Source organism: Schistocerca gregaria, chromosome 9, assembly GCF_023897955.1.
Source record: "Schistocerca gregaria isolate iqSchGreg1 chromosome 9, iqSchGreg1.2, whole genome shotgun sequence".
In the NCBI taxonomy this organism is placed as follows: Eukaryota; Metazoa; Arthropoda; class Insecta; order Orthoptera; family Acrididae; genus Schistocerca; species Schistocerca gregaria.
In genome coordinates this window covers 148677357-148699530 of record NC_064928.1, presented here as the reverse complement: position 1 = coordinate 148699530, position 22174 = coordinate 148677357, and the positions used below count along the sequence as shown (strand labels likewise).

Below are 22174 nucleotides of genomic sequence, written 5' to 3'. Positions count from 1 at the left end.
TCACATAAATAAGAGCCCTAAAGTAATCTATTACACAATGTAAAAAGACTGACCTCAGCAATAATAGTTTAATGTGTCAATGTAAGACAACATTGTATTTTTTGAGTGATAAATTTTGGAGGAAACCTCATCTTAAACTCAGATAAATGGAGCACTTAAAGCCATCTCACAGGTCTGCCATATTATCAAACCAAACACTTGTGCCAGGCCACTGCAGTGTCACAAAATCATTGACGCAAATGGTAACACTCCTACCATTGGTGCAATTGCAGGTAGTGTCACATTTAGCCATGTTCTGTATCTGTATGGCCAAATTGCTAGGTAATCTGCTTTAGTGAACTATTAATTGTTAAGTTTTTCTTTCAAAAGGACTGAGTGTAGCACGATCTTATCACAAACAGCTTATATTTGTGTGGTATTTCCAAATGACAGACACAGTGTGTAATCTTTTCTTAGATAACGAGTTTAGGTGGCATTACCCCTACCTGCTTTGTGCAGCTGTGCTGAAATCCTAGCAATTTGCAAATCTGAGCACGGAGCATCTATCTAGAACACTTGGCATCAATTTGACTTTCTTCTGATGCCATCTTCGAGGTGTCACAATTTTAACAGCAAGTAGTGTACACTGCAGAAAGTTTTGACCAGGCAATACAATAGCAAAGATTAAGCTACTATGACTGTGACAGCAACTGCAGTGTAGACAATCCACACGATTACTGTAATGCTCAGTATGGTGATTGGAAACCCAGTATTCAAGGCCAGTTGGCTGATTGGGTGAGAGGACCACACAGTAAGGTCATCAGTCCCATTGGATTAAGGAAAGATGGGGAAGGTTGGTTGGTTGGTTTAAAAGAAGGGGGAAGGGACAAAACCACGAGGTCATTGGTCCCTTGTTCCTAACAAAACAATGCCACAAGTGTGAGAATAAAACAGACGAGACATATAACACAAAACGGAAAGAAAGGGAAAAAAACCACAAAAATTAAGGAAAGGCAACGAACTCTAAAAGGAACAAAAGAGGACAAGAAAACAACAGAGATGCTAGAAACAGAAAAGAGTAAAACAAGAAAGCAGATTACAGTGGCTGGCCAACCACGAGAATAAAAAGGAGAAGCCAGTCCCTCTGCAACACATTAAAACTTCCACCCTAAAAGCATTAGGGTGTAGGACACAGAGTGACAAAGGGCATGCGCTAAAACCTAAGTAGAAGTATAAAACCCACTCTCATGGATAAAACTTAAAACTAAAGCTGCTGCTGAGGCATCGTCGCCCAACACCGAAGGCAGATAGCTGGGAAAGTCCGCCAGAGAGTTGCTAGAAGTGGGCAGTCCTGCAAGAGGTGGACGACTGTCGTTTGGGAGTAACAGCGACACAAAGGTGGGTTCTCGCGACAGAGTAAGTGACCATGCATTTGCCATGTGTGGCCAATGCAGAGCCACCAGAGGACAACTGATTCCCTGCAAGAGGACCACTTGGAAGACTTCCACACATTTGTCATCTCCTTAAAGATACTCAGCTTGTGCATAATGTTATGCCATTCCGTCTCCCAAAGCCTGAAAACCCTGCGGCGTAAGACAGAACGCAGATCAGCATCGGAGATGCCCATCGCCAGAAGTGGTTTCCGCGTCACTTGTTTGGCCAGCCTGTCGGCAAGTTCGTTGCCTGGGATTCCAATGTGTCCAGGGCTCCACACAACACCACTGAACGACGGGACCGTTCCAGGGCATAGATGCGACTCTGGGTGGATGCTACCAGTGGATGGCGAGGGTGACACGGGTTGATTGCTTGTAGGCTGTTCAATGAGTCAGTACACAGCAGAAATGATGCGCCAGGGCACGGGCGGATGTGCTCAACAGTACTAGATATGGCCACCAGCTCTGCAGTGAAAACACTGCAGCCATCTGGCAAGGAGTGCTGTGCAATATGTCCTCCATGAACATATGCCACCAGTACACTGGTCACCGGGCTCATCCTAAAAGCTCCTGTCACTAATCGAACGGAAAGATGGGGAAGTAAAATGGCCATGCCCTGTCAAAGGTCTATCACTGTCACAGTCCTATTGGACAATACCACTGGTCCTCTCCTGAACGAGAAATATGCATAGTGTAAGTAGAGCAGTAATTTTTCAGATAATGCAGTGCTCCAAATGGTAAAATATTAACATGTTACATCTAAGTCCCAGTTTAACACTAAAAAAGTGTTTTTATATCCTCTGATGCTGTCTTAACACATCCGGGTATAGGGATATTGTGTTGCAACTGATATTCATAAACTCTGAAAATAGGAACAAAGGACCGATGACCTCGTGGTTTGGTCCTTTCCCCCTTCTTTTAAACCAACCAACCAAACAGTAAGGTCATCAGTCCCATTGGATTAGGGAAAGATGGGGAAGGTTGGTATGTTCATGCAATTTGACTGTATTCTCAAAATCTTAAGAAAAGTTTCAAGTACTCACCAAATTCAAAAGGATAATTGTCCATCATTTGTAAACCACTAATTACAAGCAGATCTGGCTCAAAGCTGTCCAGAACTTCATCAAAGCCTTCCATTGAGCTCAATGTTGGATTTGTCACATCATTGTGGACAATAAACCTACAAATAGAGACGACAAATTTCACTTATTACTGTAGGTTAATAACAAATCAAAGAAATTAGAATTTTTGGATGAATAAGAACTTAATAACAAAATATATTCACATAATTTCTGATACAAGCACTCCAAATAATACTGTTTACCTACACTGCTAACACTACATTACCGTTAAGAGAATCTGTGTTGCCAAATTAAATATCAAACTAGTTCGTATTCATCAAGAACACCGACTTTCTCGGTGAGCCACTCAAAATATTACACTATTTTTTATAAATTAAATAGAAAAAAATCGTTAACTGACTATTAAAAACATCTATAACAGAAAAAGATCATCCCTCAATCAAGCAGTGTGTGCACCTGGAGCAAGGAAATCACATTTTCAAACTGAGTGTTGCTAGAGAAAGCCACACAGCTAGTACACTCTGTTATGTCTAACAATTAGAACTCAATGCTCATAGCATACTTTTAGTTAATAAATTATTTTCTTTATCATTTTCATTAATCACAAAATACATTCATGGTATTATGCATTTATATTCCTAATCTGTGATGGCATGTACTACACTTGGCTGGGCTATACTCAAAGGACAACAAAGCACGAATAGGCTAACTGGAAATAACAGAGTATTTTGCCACTAAGCAATACGTATGCTCATATTTTCCTTCACTCCTCCACTTCCTCATTTATATTCTACCTCATTCATTCTCTCTCTATCTTTTTGTCAGCATACCTTCTTTCCAGTAAATTCTTTTTACCACTTGCAATCAACAGAATATAAACAACTATATCCAGGTAGATCACATCTCACTGAATAATGGGATACATGCATATAGTCTTTTTTCCTACGTGATGAGTACTGACTCGTGCCTTCCCAGCATTTCACAATAGTGGAACTCCAGGACAGAACTGGGGCACATTCAATCCTTCCTCAATCTGAGGTGGGAAACCAAATATATCACTCTTATGGAGTACAAAAATTGTCTTGATGCAACATACCTACTCCACACAGAGATGCAGCAATTATAGAAGTCTAATCCGCCCATTTCCATACTCAAATACTCGGGTCACAAAATATGATCGAGCCAAGTGGTGGCAGAATACAGCAATATTTGTCACAAACTTTGCTTGCCACATAACATAGGGGGTCCTACAGAGATGGGTACTGAACCTATTTCTCTTGTTAACATACATACTGCAAATATCCTTACAATTTAAAGGGTGGTTCAATAACTACAACAGTTGTTGATGATGCGAGCATACTAATCTAGGGTACAAACTCAGCCCTATCAATCACAGTTCAGATGATATCAAACAGGCGTACAACTGGTTCACAGCACACAGTCCAAAAAGTAATGTCACAAGAACTTACATAATGCAACTTCAAACATGCAAAAATTACCCGTTTTCACCAGAATTAGACATTAATGGTTACTCACCAAATTAAAAGCTATGTGTAAAATTCCTTAGGGTTTAATTGAATGAGTTAAATTGCAGTCAGCACAAAATTTTTCAAGAGGCTCGATAGTGAAACTGGGTCAGCTTTGTAGAGCTACTTTGCACTGGTGGAAGACACTCTCAATGACTTTACTCTCCTACAACTCATTTTCCTACTGAAATATCTGATCATTTCAGATTGGAAAAATTGACACCGAAGTTGGGAGTAGAGAAAATGACTCGCACTTCATCAACTGCCTTGCCGTAACTGCCACCAGTTGTTACCTGTCCATCACAGGCAAGCATTGCATAATTGTTGTTGCACTCAAAACACTGCAGGGGTCTGCTACACACAAACACACTTCCAGAGATAGACTGCTTTAAAACAATCTGACAAGTTAGTAAAGTCAAAATTTATAGCAACAGTCCCTCCTCCCATCCGCAAGCATGTCAATGACTTGCTTCACAATATTTTTGAAGTCTGTTTTCCCTTCATTCCACCATCCCTTAAGAAATAATAACATCTTCAAAAATTTTGCTTAAGGGAATAAGGAACACAGAATTCCCCTATCCATCTGTATTTAAGAAGCAATTTGATGTATTCAGCTGTCATTTCAATAATAAACAGTCACATTTACAAAATAAGGGTTTAATAATGGAAAATCCAGGATGGAATGCAAAAAATTAAGAAAAAGATAGTTGCTGCTCACCAGAGTTGCTGCTCAGCAGAGATGCTGAGTTGCACATAGGCACAACAATAAGACTATGAGCTTTCAGCCAACAAAGGCCTTCATCAGAGATAGAAAACAAACACACACACACACACACACACACACACACACACACATACACACACACACACAAAAGATCACAGTCTCTGGCTGCTGAAGCTTTTTGTTGTATGTATCTATGACTCAGCATCTCTGCTATACGACGAGTAGCCACTACCCTTTTCATAATATTGTTACATTCTGTGGTTTAGGCTGATCTGAATACTGAAGGATGACATATTTGAATATCCCTTCTTCATTCTATTTGTAACAAATGCATTTTGATGATGTTAATAGTCAAAGCCAAATTGTAGGGGCGAACAAGCTTGGTTATCTCATGCAGGGCCTATGTGCAATGGAGAGCTGGGATACTGACTGGCAATAGCTGAATCACAACCTGCTGCCTGTAATTGCCTCTTCCCTACTTTTGGTGCAGCACACACAGGAGTGGCATGGCATGGTGATGGCATGGCACTGACAAGACTTTACATTAAACGCTAAATTATCTTGAATTTCCACACATTAAATCAATTAAAATAACAGTGTGCCACTTGACTGTCTCCATCATATGTCACTTATGAGTGCCACTCATGGATACAGAGGGACGTGGTGTGGGCCACAAAGCGACGTGTTGTGTAGCTGCCGCATCACCTCTATATACAGCGCTTCCCTTGTTAACATGGACATGGCTCAAAACAGCTAGCTACCTGTCCCATCACGCCACCACCATACATCCACACCACAGCAGTGCATACTACATTATCCAACACAAGTTCTCCGAATTGTACTCTACCCTTAACACTTTCTGTGGTCGCATAATCCTCTTTGTCCTCTGTGCTAGTTCATGTTCCCAACATATTTCCTAAATGGAGACCCCGCCCCCTCCCGCCCTCCAGAATTCTGACTTAGGTTGAGTTTAATGCATTTTATATTTCTAACCAGAGTTTTTTGTTAGTTGTCTCTATTTAGCTATTGCTTGTACATCATCTACCATCAGACAAGATCCAAGAAAACACTGTCTGGAAAAAAAAAAAAAAACCCACACACAAATGTTTTCCGCAATTAGATGGAGTTTAAAATCGTTGGAGGTTCTATGCTAAAAATTTTACCATTTTTATTTAAGGTTAAAGGATATAGTAATGACATGATCTGCAGTCACTGTATACTTACAGAAATTAAATTGTCAGCCAGCAATGTAAATTCTAATTTAATGTTGCTTTGGAACTTCAAAAATAGTGTGCAGATATGAACATACAAAAAGCATACAACTGGGAAACAATCTGCAAGAAAATGACTATACCAAAGCAGAAACACCTCCACAGAATCTTTCCAGCAGAAAATGATTACATTAAACAAATTCACAGTTTATGTTACACTGTAAGAAACACACAGGAGTGTTGGAGATTTAACAGTACCATGCTCCCTATTACTCACATCCGCACAAAATATTGTGGGATTGGACAGCTATGAGACTTGGAAATGTAAATATCATATTAATGTATGTAGGTTTAGTTTATAAAACATAAATAACAAATTCCACTGATTATCATATACATAACTGGTCACCAACATTACATTTACCTGTTTGCTCTAGGTGAAGAGTACTTTCCCCACACCTCTCCTGCTTTGTACTCCAGAATCAAATGGACATCATCTCTCGATATTTCCCCTCCATAAACTGCAACAATCAGATAATCACAAAATGCTGTTAATGAAAGAAGCATTATACACATTAACACTTATTGTGTGTTTCAGTCTGTCCATAACACTGACATTTACAACTAAGGATGAGATTTACAACATATGGTTACACTTTATGACGGAGAGAACTTGATTCAATATACTGAGAGAGAGAGAGAGAGAGAGAGAGAGAGAGAGAGAGAGAGAGAGAGAGAGAGAGAGAGTGAAAGGTGTGGCTGTTGGCACACCCAAACCAGCCATTGTCAGTTTTCATGACCTGGAGTCACCACTACTAGGTCAACTAACGAGTGTGTCCTGGTACATCAACAGCACATGGTGGTCTGGATGGTCGACCATCCAAGTGCCAACTGCACCCGATGGGAACCAGGATATCAACCATGGCACAGTCACTCCTACCTCAATATACACTGGGTGGGAACAACAACAACAACAACAAAGTGAATCAAAAGTTATAATAAAGGTGTTTATTTCTCTCAGCTTGCCATCCAGCATTTTTATTATGTTTCGACAAACTTGCTAGTACTACAATTTATCTGACAGTATCATGAGCATGAGTGATTATGGGATCCGGTTGATGATAAGTATCAGCATAAAGTACAGAAATACAGGATGGCTACTGTGGGATGGAAGGTGGTGTCAAGAAGCTCCTGCTAAATTAAAGGTGGGAATGTGGGGGCAGCACACGATAATAATGACTTTTCCTTCGTATCAGCTGAGCTATACTAGCCATAGGCAGTAGATTAGATTAGATTAATACTTATTCCATAGATCATGAATACGACACTTCGTAATGATGTGGAACACGTCAGGTTAATAAAAGATGTCTGTACAAGATATTACATTAAACAAAATATTGCATGACACTAATGTTTAAGTTGTTGTTCTTTTTCTCTCTCTCTCTCTCTTTATTTATATCTAAAAATTCAACCAATGAGTAGAAGGAGTTGTTATCTAGAAATTCTTTTAATTTATTTTTAAATGTTAGTTGGCTATCTGTCAGGCTTTTGATGTTTGATAGGTGACCAAAGACTTTTGTTGCAACATAATTTACCCCTTTCTGTGCCAAAGTCAGATTTAACCCTGCATAGTGAAGATCATCCTTTCTCCTGGTGTTATAGCTATGCACACTGCTATTACTTTTGAACTGGGTTGGATTTTTAACAACAAATTTCATAAGTGAATATATATACAGGGTGTTTCAAAAATGACCGGTATATTTGAAACGGCAATACAAACTAAACGAACAGCGATAGAAATACACCGTTTGTTGCAATATGCTTGGGACAACAGTAAATTTTCAGGCAGGCAAACTTTCGAAATTACAGTAGTTACAATTGTCAACAACAGATGGCGCTGCGGTCTGGAAAACTCTATAGTACTATATTTTCCACATATCCACCATGCGTAGCAATAATATGGCGTAGTCTCTGAATGAAATTACCCGAAACCTTTGACAACGTGTCTGGCAGAATGGCTTCACATGCAGATGAGATGTACTGCTTCCGCTGTTCAATTGTTTCTGGATTCTGGCGGTACACCTGGTCTTTCAAGTGTCCCCACAGAAAGAAGTCACAGGGGTTCATGTCTGGCGAATAGGGAGGCAAATCCACGCCGCCTCCTGTATGTTTCGGATAGCCCAAAGCAATCACACGATCATCGAAATATTCATTCAGGAAACTAACGACGTCGGCCGTGCGATGTGGCTGGGCACCATCTTGCATAAACCACGAGGTGTTCACATTGTCGTCTAAGGCAGTTTGTACCGCCACAAATTCACGAAGAATGTCCAGATAGCGTGATGCAGTAATCGTTTCAGATCTGAAAAATGGGCCAATGATTCCTTTGGAAGAAATGGCGGACCAGACCAGTACTTTTTGAGGATGCAGGGATGATGGGACTGCAACATGGAGCTTTTCGGTTCCCCATATGGGCCAGTTCTGTTTATTGACGAAGCTGTCCAGGTAAAAATAAGCTTTGTCAGTAAACCAAACGCTGCCCACATGCATATCGCCGTCATCAATCCTGTGCACTATATTGTTAGCGAATGTCTCTCGTGCAGCAATGGTAGCGGCACTGAGGGATTGCCGCATTTGAATTTTGTATGGATAGAGGTGTAAACTCTGGCGCATGAGACGATACGTGGACGTTGAGGTCATTTGGACCGCAGCTGCAACACAGCGAACAGAAACCCGAGGCCGCTGTTGGATCACCAGCTGCACTAGCTGCGCGTCGCCCTCTGTGGTTGCCGTACGCGTTCGCCCTACCTTTCCAGCACGTTCGTGCGTCACGTTCCCAGTCCGTTGAAATTGTTCAAACAAATCCTTTATTGTATCGCTTTTCGGTCCTTTGGTTACATTAAACCTCCGTTGAAAACTTCGTCTTGTTGCAACAACACTGTATTCTAGGCGGTGGAATTCCAACACCAGAAAAATCCTCTGTTCTAAGGAATAAACCATGTTGTCCACAGCACACTTGCACGTTGTGAACAGCACACGCTTACAGCAGAAAGACGACGTACAGAATGGCGCACCCACAGACTGCGTTGTCTTCTATATCTTTCACATCACTTGCAGCGCCATCTGTTGTTGAAAATTGTAACTACTGTAATTTCCAAAGTTTGGCCGCCTGAAAATGTACTGTTGTCCCAAGCATATTGCAACAAACGGTGTATTTCTATCGCTGCTCGTTTAGTTTTTATTGCTGTTTCAAATATACCGGTCATTTTTTAAACACCCTGTACTATGAGGTTACTGTGAGGATCCCTAGATCCTTAAATAGATATCTGCAGGATGACCGTGGGTGGACTCCAGCAATTATTCTGATTACACGTTTTTGGCACAATGAATACTTTTCTACTCAACGATGAATTACCCCAGAATATGATGCCATACGAAAGCAGTGAATGAAAGTAGGCATAGTAAGCTAATTTACTGAGATTCTTATCACCAAAATTTGCAATAACCCTAACAGCATACGTAGCTGAACTCAGACGTTTCAGCAGACCATCAATGTGTTGCTTCCAGTTTAACTTCTCATCAATGGAAACACCTAAAAATTTTGAAAATTCTACCTTAGCTACAGACTTCTGTTCAAAGTCTATATTTATTACTGGAGTTGTGCCATTAACTGTACGGAACTGTATATACTATGTTTTATCAAAATTTAAAGAGAGTCCATTTGCTGAGAACCACTTAATAATTTTGTGAAAAACATCATTTACAATTACATCACTTAGTTCTTGGTTTTTGGATGTTATTACTATACTTGTATCATCAGCAAAAAGAACTAACTTTGCATCTTCATCACTGTGGAATGGTAAGTCATTAATGTATACCAAGAACAGTAAAGGACCTAAGACCGAACCCTGTGGGACCCCGTACTTGATTAGCCCCCCCCCCCCCTCCCCCCCCAGTTTGAGGAATCAGCTGTTGTTTTAAAATTACATGAACCACTTATTTCAACTTTCTACATTCTTCCAGTTAAGTATGAATTAAACCATTTGTGCACTGCCCCACTCAAACCATCTAAAAGAATTCCATGATTTACAAATCATGCAGTAGTGTAACTGCAGGTTTTGAACATAAGTAACTTTTATGGAATAATATTCATATAATTAACACACCTTCAGATATTAAGTACTTTAAAATTTGTGATTTATAAAACTCTCAATAAACTCAACTTCAAGGCAAAGTTAAAAATATAGAATTACTAGATTTTATGAAATTCTTGAAATGCCCTGAGACTTCCCCGATTTTTCCATGTAAAATGTAATTCCTTGAGACTTCCAGATTTTCCAGAAAGATAGTCACCCTTGAAATAAGACAAGTGGTGTGAGGTAATCGTGTGTCAGTCTACATAAAAATCAACTAAAGGTTTTGACATTCCAGTGTCAAATATTTAACTTTTTTGTCTAGTTTAAGTAGCCATGGAATATAGAAGAAATGCAAAATGTCGTGCTGTTTTGAAGCTGGAGTTGAATCTGGTATCACTTCAGCTTTAATTTGAAATGGTGTAACATTTGTTTGAATTTTTGAAAAAAGGAAAGAAATATTAATTCTACTGAAAATGTTTTTCTCTCTATGTGTGTGTGTTTGCAAGCAGTGGATGGACAAAAACTGGGTTCTTGAGAAATAAAATTTAGAACATTATACTAGACAAGGTTTTAGTAATAAACTATGGCATCCACACTTTCCTTTACAAAGAAGCAGAGGAATAACTGAATTGAATTGTTTAACAAACATGCTACAGTACAGGTGGCAAGCTATTTCAATCATAAAAGTTATCAGAAATATAAAGTACGTAAGGACGATTTTAATAACCACTGTCTGCATTTTTGTTAGGAGAGTTTTAAGCAGTCTCTTTCTACCACAGTGGATAGAAATAAAAAAGCTGCACACAGCTATCATTTGACTTATGTTATTTGATGTCACACACGCCAAAGGCCTGGAAGTGTGGTGTAGCGCAGGTACAGAATTAGATTAGGAAATTAAGCATTAGAAGTAGCAGAAGAGTTTTCCTATTTGGGCAGCAAAATGTCTCATGAGCAAAAATTCAGGGGATACAAAATGTAGATTGGCACAGCATGAAAAGGTTTTTTCAAAAAAAGAATCACTTAACATTTAATGTAGATTCAAGTATTGGGAAATCTTTTCTGAAAGTATTTATTGGATGTGTAGCCTTGTATGGAAATGAAATGTGGTGATAAGCAAGCAGTTCACACTACAATAGAATCAAAGCTTTTGAAACATGGTTCTGTAGAAGAGTGCTGAAGATGCCTTGATTAGACTGAGTATAGAGCAACAAGGTACTGAATGAAACTGGGGGATGGGGGATTTACAGCACAAGTTGACAAAAAGGAGGGATCAGTTTATAGGACACACACTGAAGCAATGAGGAATGGTCCATTTGGTACAATTTTAGAGGTAAACCAAAGGATAAGTCCAGCAAGCAGGTTCAAATGGATGTAATGGATGCAGTACCTACTCACAAATGAAGCGACTTGCAGAGAGTTGACTAACATCGTGAACTGCAACAAACCAGTCTTCAGACAGAAGGTAACCACAACAACAACGAATGAGGTATTACGTGGCCACTACATCGTGGCAGTTTCAGGTGGGGAGTGTTCTGAACTATTGTTGCGTGAGATACTGGTAGAGATTGGACCTGAACTACCACCATTAACTGCAGAAAATAATTGCGCTAAATTCACTACCAAATGCTTTGTATACTCCAATTTAATTTGCGTTGTGGATTGCTTGTTTTTTTTTTTTTTTTCTAATTCTGAAATGACTGAAGAGACTAATCCTGACACACAAAGGGATTCGAATGACACTCTCACCACAAGAAAAGGAATCAGCAATCCCTATGACTGCTAAGTCAGATTTGCTTTTGCGGGAGCACAGAATGCGGACATAGAATGGCAGCCCGTCAAGAGGGAGGCTAGGCTTATTCTCCCCTCTCCTCCCCTCTCCTCCCCTCCCCTCCCCTCTCCTCCCCTCTCCTCCCCTCCCCTCCCCTCTCCTCTCCTCTCCTCTCCTCTCCTCTCCTCTCCTCTCCTCTCCTCTCCTCAGACAGTCCAAATTCTCATTTGTTCACAGTTGCAGCTGACTGCCATGATATACTGTACACATAATACTTGCAATTATCAAATTATCAACAAATGGATCAAATCATCAACAAATGGAGTGAACTTACAATAAATGTATCTGTTTGTTGATGTATAAAACGAGAAATTTTACTACCTTACGCCAAACACGAGATGTCCAAAGAAATGTAGCCACACTGATTGACATTAAGGTTCTTTGGTATCTCACAGACAGCAAAGGTAAAAGTAGATCCACCAAGATAGGGGCCCACTTGCTTCAGCAAGCACCACACAACTGCACTTTCCTCAGCAAGCATTACACAACTGTGTATAGGAACCCCCATTGGCATGTGCCACACTTGGCAGCATAGGCTTTTTTTGTTTTTTTTTTAAAAAAAACATACATTTGTATCATACTTGCGATCCACATGGTTAAGTTGAAATCCCCACTCCCTGAGACAAGAGATATTCCACTACCCGACAACAAGGTGGGTGGGGGGGGGGGGGGGGGGGGGAGGGGGGTTGCTAAAGTACGCATTAGACACTAAAGGCACAATGAACTGACAGTGCCAGCCCATTCCCAGTACAGGGCTCCAAATTCACCAGACCTGTATGCAATCAATGAAGGCAGAGAAGTGGCTTATCAAAATCCATGGACGAGCAAGCATTACCTCCACCTCCTACTTGAACAAGTAAGCTAACATACCAAGTGGCTTGTGTTAATGTTTTGCCCCTGTGCACATTATAGTCTGATTTTGGGAATGTGCGATAATGTCAGATCAGACAGCAAATACGTATGTAGTGTGCATAGTTCCGCGTAGTGAGCGTGTACACAACTTTCCCACTAGAGTGCGCCCCGCTAAGCACGACAGCGCAGGCGCAGCGCTTGTCTATCTCCGCACTACGAAATGGTGCTGCCTTAGAGACGGACCAAATTCTGCTTCCGCCGATCCGCATATTAATATGTAACGCAGCCAATGAGATTGCTGCTAACGTAGAACCTTTTCTCCTCGCGGATCACACTCGCGCAGCGATACATGAACACGCGAGGTGTTATAATGAGTGTACAGACCTCCAATTAGTCAGTCTGCATTAGTCTGCATTTGTCTACATTTGTCAACATTAGTCTACATTAGTCTGTACCAGTCTATAGACAAGTTTCAGTATGCACCTAATAAGATTATCATATTCCTGTACATAGCCATGAAGATAAATGTATAGACACTTTGTCAAGTATCAGAGATATGTGAGAATAAGATTAACATACCAAGACCAAAGGAACTTCAGATTGTCAATTGTAAATAGCATCCAGAACCAAGTTAAGTTATTTTTATGCTCGTTATTATTTTAATAAATGTGTGTGAAAATTAATCAAGTTCTGTTTAAAGTTGGTCACTGTCAATCTGCTACTCTAAGTGTGCAAGTGGCATTTCTATCGTCTGACCTAATGGCAGAAGATAAACACGCCACGATAAGACGAGACCTATTGCTGACACTCGCCTACTTTGTTAGAGCGACAAGTCAAATAATCTGATGGTGTGTGTACCGAAGGTCTTACAGTACGCACACCACAACGTAGATGGTACGAAGTAGCCAAGAACATGCTGTTAAATGGATGACACCTCCCCGATGTAAAAAACAAACTGCTTGCATTTTGTGCACAGCCCTTTCTCCACTTTTTTGCATCAGCTTCATATTGATGCTTGTTATCAATATGTATTAGTACTTTTGCATTTACTTATGTTCATACAGTTATTATGAATTTGAAATAGTCGTCTTCATAAAAGCACAAAATCCATGTTAGGTTCGGTTGCAAAGCAGAGCAGAGCAGCACATAGGCATATTTAAAGGAGATTTAAAAGTAGACTAAGCTATCTGATTTTGACTAATCTTCTTTTAAAGTTACTTTAAATATACCCAGCTGCAGTGCAAAGCCCCTCTATGTAGTGGGAATCAGTCTACCCTGTTTTAATACTGTTATTTAATTAGTCAAGTCAACAAAAGAAAACTTTGGGAAAAATTATGTAGTCACAAATTTTTGTACAGCAGTAAGAGTGAGTGTCATGGGGATGGAGATGGAAGGGGAGGAGCATCCCCCCCCCCCCCCCACATCCCCCTTGATTAACTCAAAAATCACAGCTTCTAGCAAAAACTAGTTCCTGGTACAAAATTAATTTACTTTATTTTCCTACAAAAAAAAGTTTTTAATTTTTTCTCTAGTAGTAACAGTTCTTGCACTGCAAGCAATGGAAAAATCACAGATTATTAAAAATAATGATTTAATGGTATAAAATTAATTTTTGTGCACTTCCTTCCATCATAGATTGTCAAACTGAACAACGAGCACATGATTCCCCACTCTGTCTACCCCACTGTGTCACAAGAAGCAAGCACAGGGTGTTTCACAAAGTTATACTGACCCTCCCTAACACACCTTGCTACTGGCGACCCTGTCCATGGACATAGTGCTAACACAACATGGAATACAAATATGAGGTACTAATAATACTACCGTGAGACACACGGATGGACAGAACCCATGTAAATTTCTGCACACTGTTTTACATTACTAGAAGTAAAATTCAGTCTTGTCATCTCGTACAGCAGATACAGCATTGTTCCAGGATTGGCAACTTCCCCCACCATGAGTGTTGCTCACTTTTCATTTTTAGCCATTCACCACTCATCCACAGAATATCTTTCATGGTAGATGTGAATTTATCTGATAGAATGGGACTGACCAAGTTTAAGTCTAGAACAGTAATCTGCTGCAATACATTGCTTGACTTATGTTGAAATATCATACATTCCATAACATCTAGGTGATCCAATTTTGTTGCAAAGAAGGAGACAATTCAAGCCTCTTGGCCTCTTCCATTGTTGGGAGACCTCAGGATGGTGTAAAGCATTTGATATCCCTTGTGCTGTGGAAAGTATTCCAGCTAGCGGGAACAATGAAATCATCACTACCAAATACATACTGACACCATGTTACACTTAAGACAGGCTATTCAATGTAGTAGACAGCTGACAGCTTCAGCTGTTTAACTTTTTTATGCAGAAGATCACTTAAAAACTGCAAATAAGTACTCAACTCACCATCACAAGTTGTCATGCTCACTGCTGAGAGTTGTGACCCCATGAACATCACATTTCCATCCCAGATGGTTACTAGCTCCTCTTAAAGCCTGCTGAAGAGGCCTACTTACTGGAGATCACCTTTATTTGAACTATCCACCTACTTGCTGCTCTTCCTCCCTATCTTCCCTTGTACAATTATTTTCTCTATATTTTATCCATCTCTTCTCACAATATGATCCACAAACTCGAATTTTTTTTTGTTGATGTGAGAAAAAAAGGCACTTGAAGATAGTGGGTTGTTCAGTAATGGACACATCTCTTGTTCTTTCGGGACATTTCATGTGCAGCATCCTGTGCCACATCATAATTAAACTGCATCAATATGCTTTGCCTAAGGTAAACAAATAAGGAGTTCCTCTTCAGCACATTGTTAGCAATTGGGTCCTACTTAGATACTTAGCCAAGTATTTGGCATCCATTCTCAGTCCCCAAGTTAATGGCAAATACTTTGAACAAACTGACGGAGTGGCTATGAGGAGTCCATTATCCCTCATAGTCGCCATTTTGTTTATGGAAGATTTTGAGGACATGGCAATGAAGACAGCGTTCTTAAAACCAACTTGTTTCTGGAGATACATCGATGATATGTTTATGGTATGCCCACATGGGAGGGATACTCTGGATTACTTCCTAGATCATTTTAACTGTCTGCATCCCAATATTAAGTTGACGGATATTGAAAAGGATTGAAAACTTCCATTTTTATATGTCTTTGTCTACAGGAGGGATGATGGGACATGAAGACAAAGTGATTATCATAAGCCCATGCACACAAACCGATATCGTCACGCAACAAGCTGTCATCCATCGTACCAATGCAACAGGGTCCTACGTACATTGGTAAAAAGAGCTTACGCCATCTCAGATGCAGTTAGTTTGACAGAAGAACTGGATCATCTAAAAGCTGTGTTCAAGCAGAATGGTTATATTGACAATCACATCCATCAAGCTCTACAGGTTAGACCTCCGCAGCAACACAAAGAGGATACAAGCAAATTGGTGACATTTCTACCTTTTGCACGGAGCATATTTTCATAAATAGGAAGAATTTTAAAGAATTTGATGTTTAAAGTGTATTCCATCCACCAGCTAAGGCCAGAACTCTGCCGGGCTCAGTAAAGGGTGATTTGGGTTTCAGAAAGCCCAGGGTCTGCAAGATTCCCTGCTACTGTGGGAAAGCCTATATTGGACAAACGGTTCATACCGTTCAGGATCGTTGCATGGAGCATCATCGCCACACACATTTATTTCAGCCAGAAAAATCTGCAGTGGCAAAACATTTTCTTACTGAAGGACATAAAATGTTGTACAATGAGATACAAGTGGTTGCCCCTGTGTTGCTGATTTGGGACTGTGTAGTGAAAGAAGCCATTGAAATCCAGCTATCTGACAATATTATAAACGGAGATAAAGCGTATCCTTTGAGTAAGAGTGGGAACCCTGTTCTGTTTGACATTAAGAAACAATGATCCTTGCTTCGGTCATCAAAAACTGTCAACAGTGTTTGATGTCTATTGTTTCCATGAGGTTTCACCACCTATGTACTGTTGTGCCTGTCACTAGAGGGCAGTTATGTTGGCGCACACACGGTGGACCCACGGTCGACGTACAAACGAGCCACAGCAGCATGTTTGATTTCAGTTCTGGCAAGATAGTGCAATGGCCTACTAAGCTGAAGATGGCAGCCAGGTGGACCGCCAACCTATTGTGTCCAGATGACGATATGTTCCGACTGTTGATCCAACATGAATACACCCAGTAGTTGCTTCTTGTGATATAGTGGGGTAGCGAGGGTATGGAATCATGTGCTCCCTCCTTAGTTTGCATATCTATAATGGAGAGTGTGGCACGACCACATCCTGGTGATCCACTTTCCCTCACATTTCTATTCATCATTCACCACCACCCTCCACACTCCCAAAACAAAATTTATACCTTAATATGGCTTTAATGCACTTAGGCATGGAACACACATTTAATAGTTGTTCTAAACCCACTCCATTTGACAATAAACCTTAATTTTATACCAGTAAAATAATATAATAATCTCTGATATTTCCATCCCCTGCAACACGGCAACTACTGTATTAGTCCAAGAGAAAAAATGAATAGGATCTTTTCTGTAGGACATTTAATGTAGCTTAATTTTGTACTGGGAAACAATTTTAGTACTATTACAGAAAGATATAAAAAAGTAACCTTTAAATCAGCCCCATGTTCATGTCCCAATGGCAGGAATTTTTAATATGTTGTTCAGGGCACTCCATCCTACCACTGTACAAAAATTTGTGGCTAATCAGTTTTTCTCCTCTATGCAACCTTTTTTGGTCTTCCTTGACTGGATTACGTTATAGATTTTCGATTGTTAGGATGGAAAGGGATAGTTGTATTTTGTGAACAAGCTTAAGATATAAAGTTCTACATACATGCTGGCTGAAGATTGCTATGGACTGTCCAAGAATTATGATAATTAATTCCCTGGGTGTTCATGATTATATGCCTAAGCTAGAGTGTTATTTTCTTGCCTATTTACACTTTTTACACTCTTGACTGTTAGAATCTTAGGGCTGTTGTCACATTAGAAAATAATGTTTAGTATTACTGTGATTGACAGAAAATGATCTTATTAACATATAACTGGCTGCTCGAAGTCAGCAACTACTGTGCTTCCTTAATTCTCACATTTGTTCACAACATAACATCTATGTGCTCTTAGAGTTAAGTTGGTGGATGACCTCTTGAAAACTTTCATGAAATGGGTTTATCAGGTACGAACAATACACAAGAGAAAATGAAACCATAATGCTAAGCTAGGACAAAGACTCTGTGTGTGTGTGTGTGTGTGTGTGTGTGTGTGTGTGTGTGAGAGAGAGAGAGAGAGAGAGAGAGAGAGAGAGAGAGAGAGAGAGCAGATTCAAATCTTACCTTTTACATCTTCAGGCAGACTACGCATGAGAGATACAGACATGCGTGCTGCCAGGACAACTTCACAACCTTCATAGTAGAATCTAGAGGCCATGACAGGCGCATTGCCTCCCAGGGCATAGCGTGTGCTCTCCAGAGCTGAGGCTGCCTGCACCAACTCCTCAAACAGTGACGCATTTGAAACAAATCGCCTGTTACATGAAAGAGAAAAAATAGCCCTTTCAGTTTTCAACCAACAACAACACATTTTATGTGAGAGATTTCCATATACAGCACACACACACACACACACACACACACACACACACACACACACACACACACACACACACACACACACAGAGTATCATGCCATGCCAATGTTAACAAGAAAGAAATATTAATTAATTATTACACAGTGTGAACGAGGTACAGAAATAAGGATATTTCATATGTGCAATAGCATTATTCTTGTGAAGCAAAGTGTCTACTGAGTTCAAATAGAGCACCCATAAATGATCATGAATTAAGTGGAATAATGTTATTACCAACTACAGGTCATGAAGTCAGTAGGTTCCAAACCTAAAAAATTAAATGTCAGCACACTTCCACGAAGTGTGCTGAAATAATGTACACAGATTATACAAGCTACCTTAATGTACATAATAAATGAGTCCATCACATGAGGTAACGTTCCTGAGTATTTAAAAGTAACAAATAGTTGTGCCTCTGTTAAAGAAAACTAATGGAGAAAACAGAGTTCTCAGAAATAATACTGTACAAACAATTCCAAAAGACACATAAATGAATTACTTCAACAAATACAACCTTCTAAATGAATCACAGTTTGGTTTCTGAAGTCATAGAAGAACAGAATCAGCCATAGCAGAATACAGAAAAAGTGGTATTAGATACACTTCACAAGCATGAGAGTTTCACACATTTTTAGTAGTAGTTCTTCCGGGTAGCATATTAGTATCATCCAACTCCTGGTAAACAAACTTATGACGGGGAAAAATTATTTTTGCTGACCATAATATTATAATGATTGAGAAAACAAGAGAACTTCTTGCAGAAAAAGCAAATGAAACCTCCAGGGAAGATGATAAAAGCTGCAGAGTAGTATAGGACAAGGAAAATGCTGGAAGCAATTCACCACAAGGGTATTAGGCAATCAACATGGGCATATCGTATGAGTCCAGTTACTAGCCTGTGTGCAAGGCTCCACTGTCTATTCGACGTCTCCTCCTCACGGTACACCAAGTGTACTGCACTTTGTCCATTCCTAAATCGTTAGCATCCATCTCCGGTTCACAGCTGCCACTGGAAAATCTGTTCCATCACCATCCATGGGCAAGAAGGCCATTTGGAATCTGTGTGAGAGAGCCTCGAGTTACTACAGTTGAGGGCCATTAAGATCCAAAGCCAGGGGTGAGTAGGGGATGTCCTTTGCTACTAAAGATTCCCACATTATTTTTCAAATTGATTGCTTACAGGAAGGTCTGTACTCCAGACTATATTTTCAAAATTAAATTTAATGAGATTTTACATCACCTGGATTTTTGTTACTCTTATACAGATGGGTCTAAGCAGGAGGATTTTATTAGCTGTTCTGTCATGTTTCCCAACTAAAAAACAGGTAACAGCATGTAAATCAGCCATTTAGCCTTTCTGGACAACCATCTTGGAGGCTTCCTTTCAGACTCTGCTCTGTCTAGCAGATGGCTCCCCATAGGACAGCGGTCGTGACCATGATGATCCTTGTCCACTTTCCCTTGAGCAGTGTCTGCAAGGGCATGCAAGCAGAATGAGAGGTCAATGAAACCATAGCAGTGCTAAAATGCATAGCTTGACCCATGTTCATCAAAATGACGTCTGTAGTTCATTTCAGATCCTCAAGTAACCAACCCCCAGGGCAAGTGGTGTTAGATCGTTATAGAAAACTGTGTGCTTTAGAGTCCCCTAAAAGGAGGAAAAGATGAGGTAGTTCATCAAGAAAATGTGTGAGAATCTCACTGCCAACAGGTTTATGAGGTGGTGGATACGCAGTGCACACCTCGACAGTAACATCGGCCACTATCCAAACAGGAATCACTTGTAGTACAGGTAAGGAATGGATGTGTCCTTCACGAACACTGCTACCCCCTTTGTCCTTTCACCACCAGTAATGTTGTCTTTTCTGTAGTGGCAATAGCCTCGAAGTACAGGTGCATTGGTCTATTTAAAATGAGTATTTTGGAGACGGGGCAAAAAGGTGTGTCCTGTATGAGGAGTCCCAATTCCTCCATGTAAGTCCTGTATCCATTAATATTCCACTGGAGTACGGGGGCATTGGGGAGATGAGGCACGCTGAGACAGAGGGCAGTGGAGGAGCAGCCTGCATCCAGTGCCCTCCTGTCTTTCAGATGGGTAAATTTGGAACCTTCCTTGCTAGCTGCTTTTCTGGCCTTTCTTTTCTCCCTCAATTTTTTTCTTCAAATTCAGATCACTTCTGCATTTTGTATCAAAATATATACAATAACCAAGAAATAATGTCCTACAAATACCAGGCACAAATCCAATCACTGCCTTTGAAACCACTTTCTTTCTTAAACGCAAATTATATTCCTTCCTCTCACTCCGCCACCACACATCCCCGACGCAAACTTCTCAGGCTGTCCACTGCACCAGCAACAGTTGTTAATCTGCCATGCAGATTCAATACAGGTCCTACTCACCTTTGCATCAGAAAAACTAGCACACTGCACATTACACTATATGAGCAGGTCTTTACTAAGAATCCTAACTGGAACAATTCCATACACTTGTCACAAAGAAATCAAACAGGGTGAACATAACTCAGTAATGCAGCAAACAATGGCTACCTTATACAGTAGGATCAGCTAGCTTACATCTGTGACAGCTAAAATAAGATCACTACTAGCCGAAGCTTTCTGACGATCAGCCTCATTATGAAATTCTTTCCATCATTACATCCTCACTATTATTCCACCATAGACTTTTCATCCTTTACACCACCAGAAATTTTAATTTTATCATGTGAGAATATCTGCCCATCAGTTATGCATAATAAAAATAAGTCCGATAATTGCTGCGCAAACAGCTCTGAGCATGACCATTTAAACAGACTTACACTGAATATAAATGAGAAGACAACAGTTCAAATCCCCGATCCAGCTATCCCAGGTTTAGGTTTCACTGTTTTCCATAAATCACTTAAGGAAAATGCCATGATGATTCCTTTGAAAAAGGGTATGACTGATTTTATTCTCCATCCTTCCCTAATCTGAGGTTATGCTCCATCTCTAAAGACCTAGCTGCTGACAGGACATAAAAACACTAAACTTCATTCCTTCCCTCCTCCTTCTGTCTAAACTGAACATAAAAACAACAGCATTTGCAGCTAAGGAGTAAAACTGTACAATAAATTGCGCACGGAGATGAAAGACATAACAAAACAAACTTATTTCAAGTATTCTATATCTTAGGCAATACAGTGGAGGATTGCTTAAACAACATATATCATCAAGGGTTTTTTTTTTTTTTTTACGTGTGGCTAGGGCCTCCAGGCAGGTAGACCGTTCACCTGATGCAAGTCTTTTGATTTGACGCCACTTCGGCGACTTGCGTGTCAATGAGGATGAGATGTTGATTTGGACATCACAACACCTAATCTATGAGCAGAGAAAAATCTCGAACCCAGCCAGGAATCAATACCGGGCCCCTTGGTATGACATTTCGTTGCACTAACCACTCAGCTACTGGGGCGGGTTTGGTAAAAGAAAAGTAACAGATAAATAACAATAATTATCATAAAACATTTTTACAATATCACAACACACTTCTTAACTATTTTTTTTAATTTTTTTCTGGAAACCTTACTCCAAAGCTGTGGAATGTATAGAATTATCACCCAATCCATTTTCTGAGTTCAACATCCTTTTCATTACAAAGAGATGCTAACTCAATTTTGCATGCAAGCAAATGGGAAGTTGCACAACACAAAATGAAAGCAAATGGTAGTCACTATGGCCTGATGTCACCTA

The 22174-nt window shown here is 40.0% G+C and overlaps 1 protein-coding gene across 1 annotated transcript in view; it reads right to left on the bottom strand.

Annotated features, from left to right (window-relative positions):
- The window catches only part of LOC126291715 (ADP-dependent glucokinase), a 93359-nt gene that overhangs the window by 53405 nt on the left and 17780 nt on the right, over nucleotides 1-22174 (bottom strand). The window contains exons 2-4 of the mRNA XM_049985371.1: nucleotides 18150-18340; nucleotides 6380-6476; nucleotides 2456-2592 (exon numbers count right to left, since the gene is read on the bottom strand). Coding sequence (XP_049841328.1) covers nucleotides 2456-2592; nucleotides 6380-6476; nucleotides 18150-18340 — 425 coding nt within the window. The remainder of the gene's footprint in view (nucleotides 1-2455; nucleotides 2593-6379; nucleotides 6477-18149; nucleotides 18341-22174) is intronic.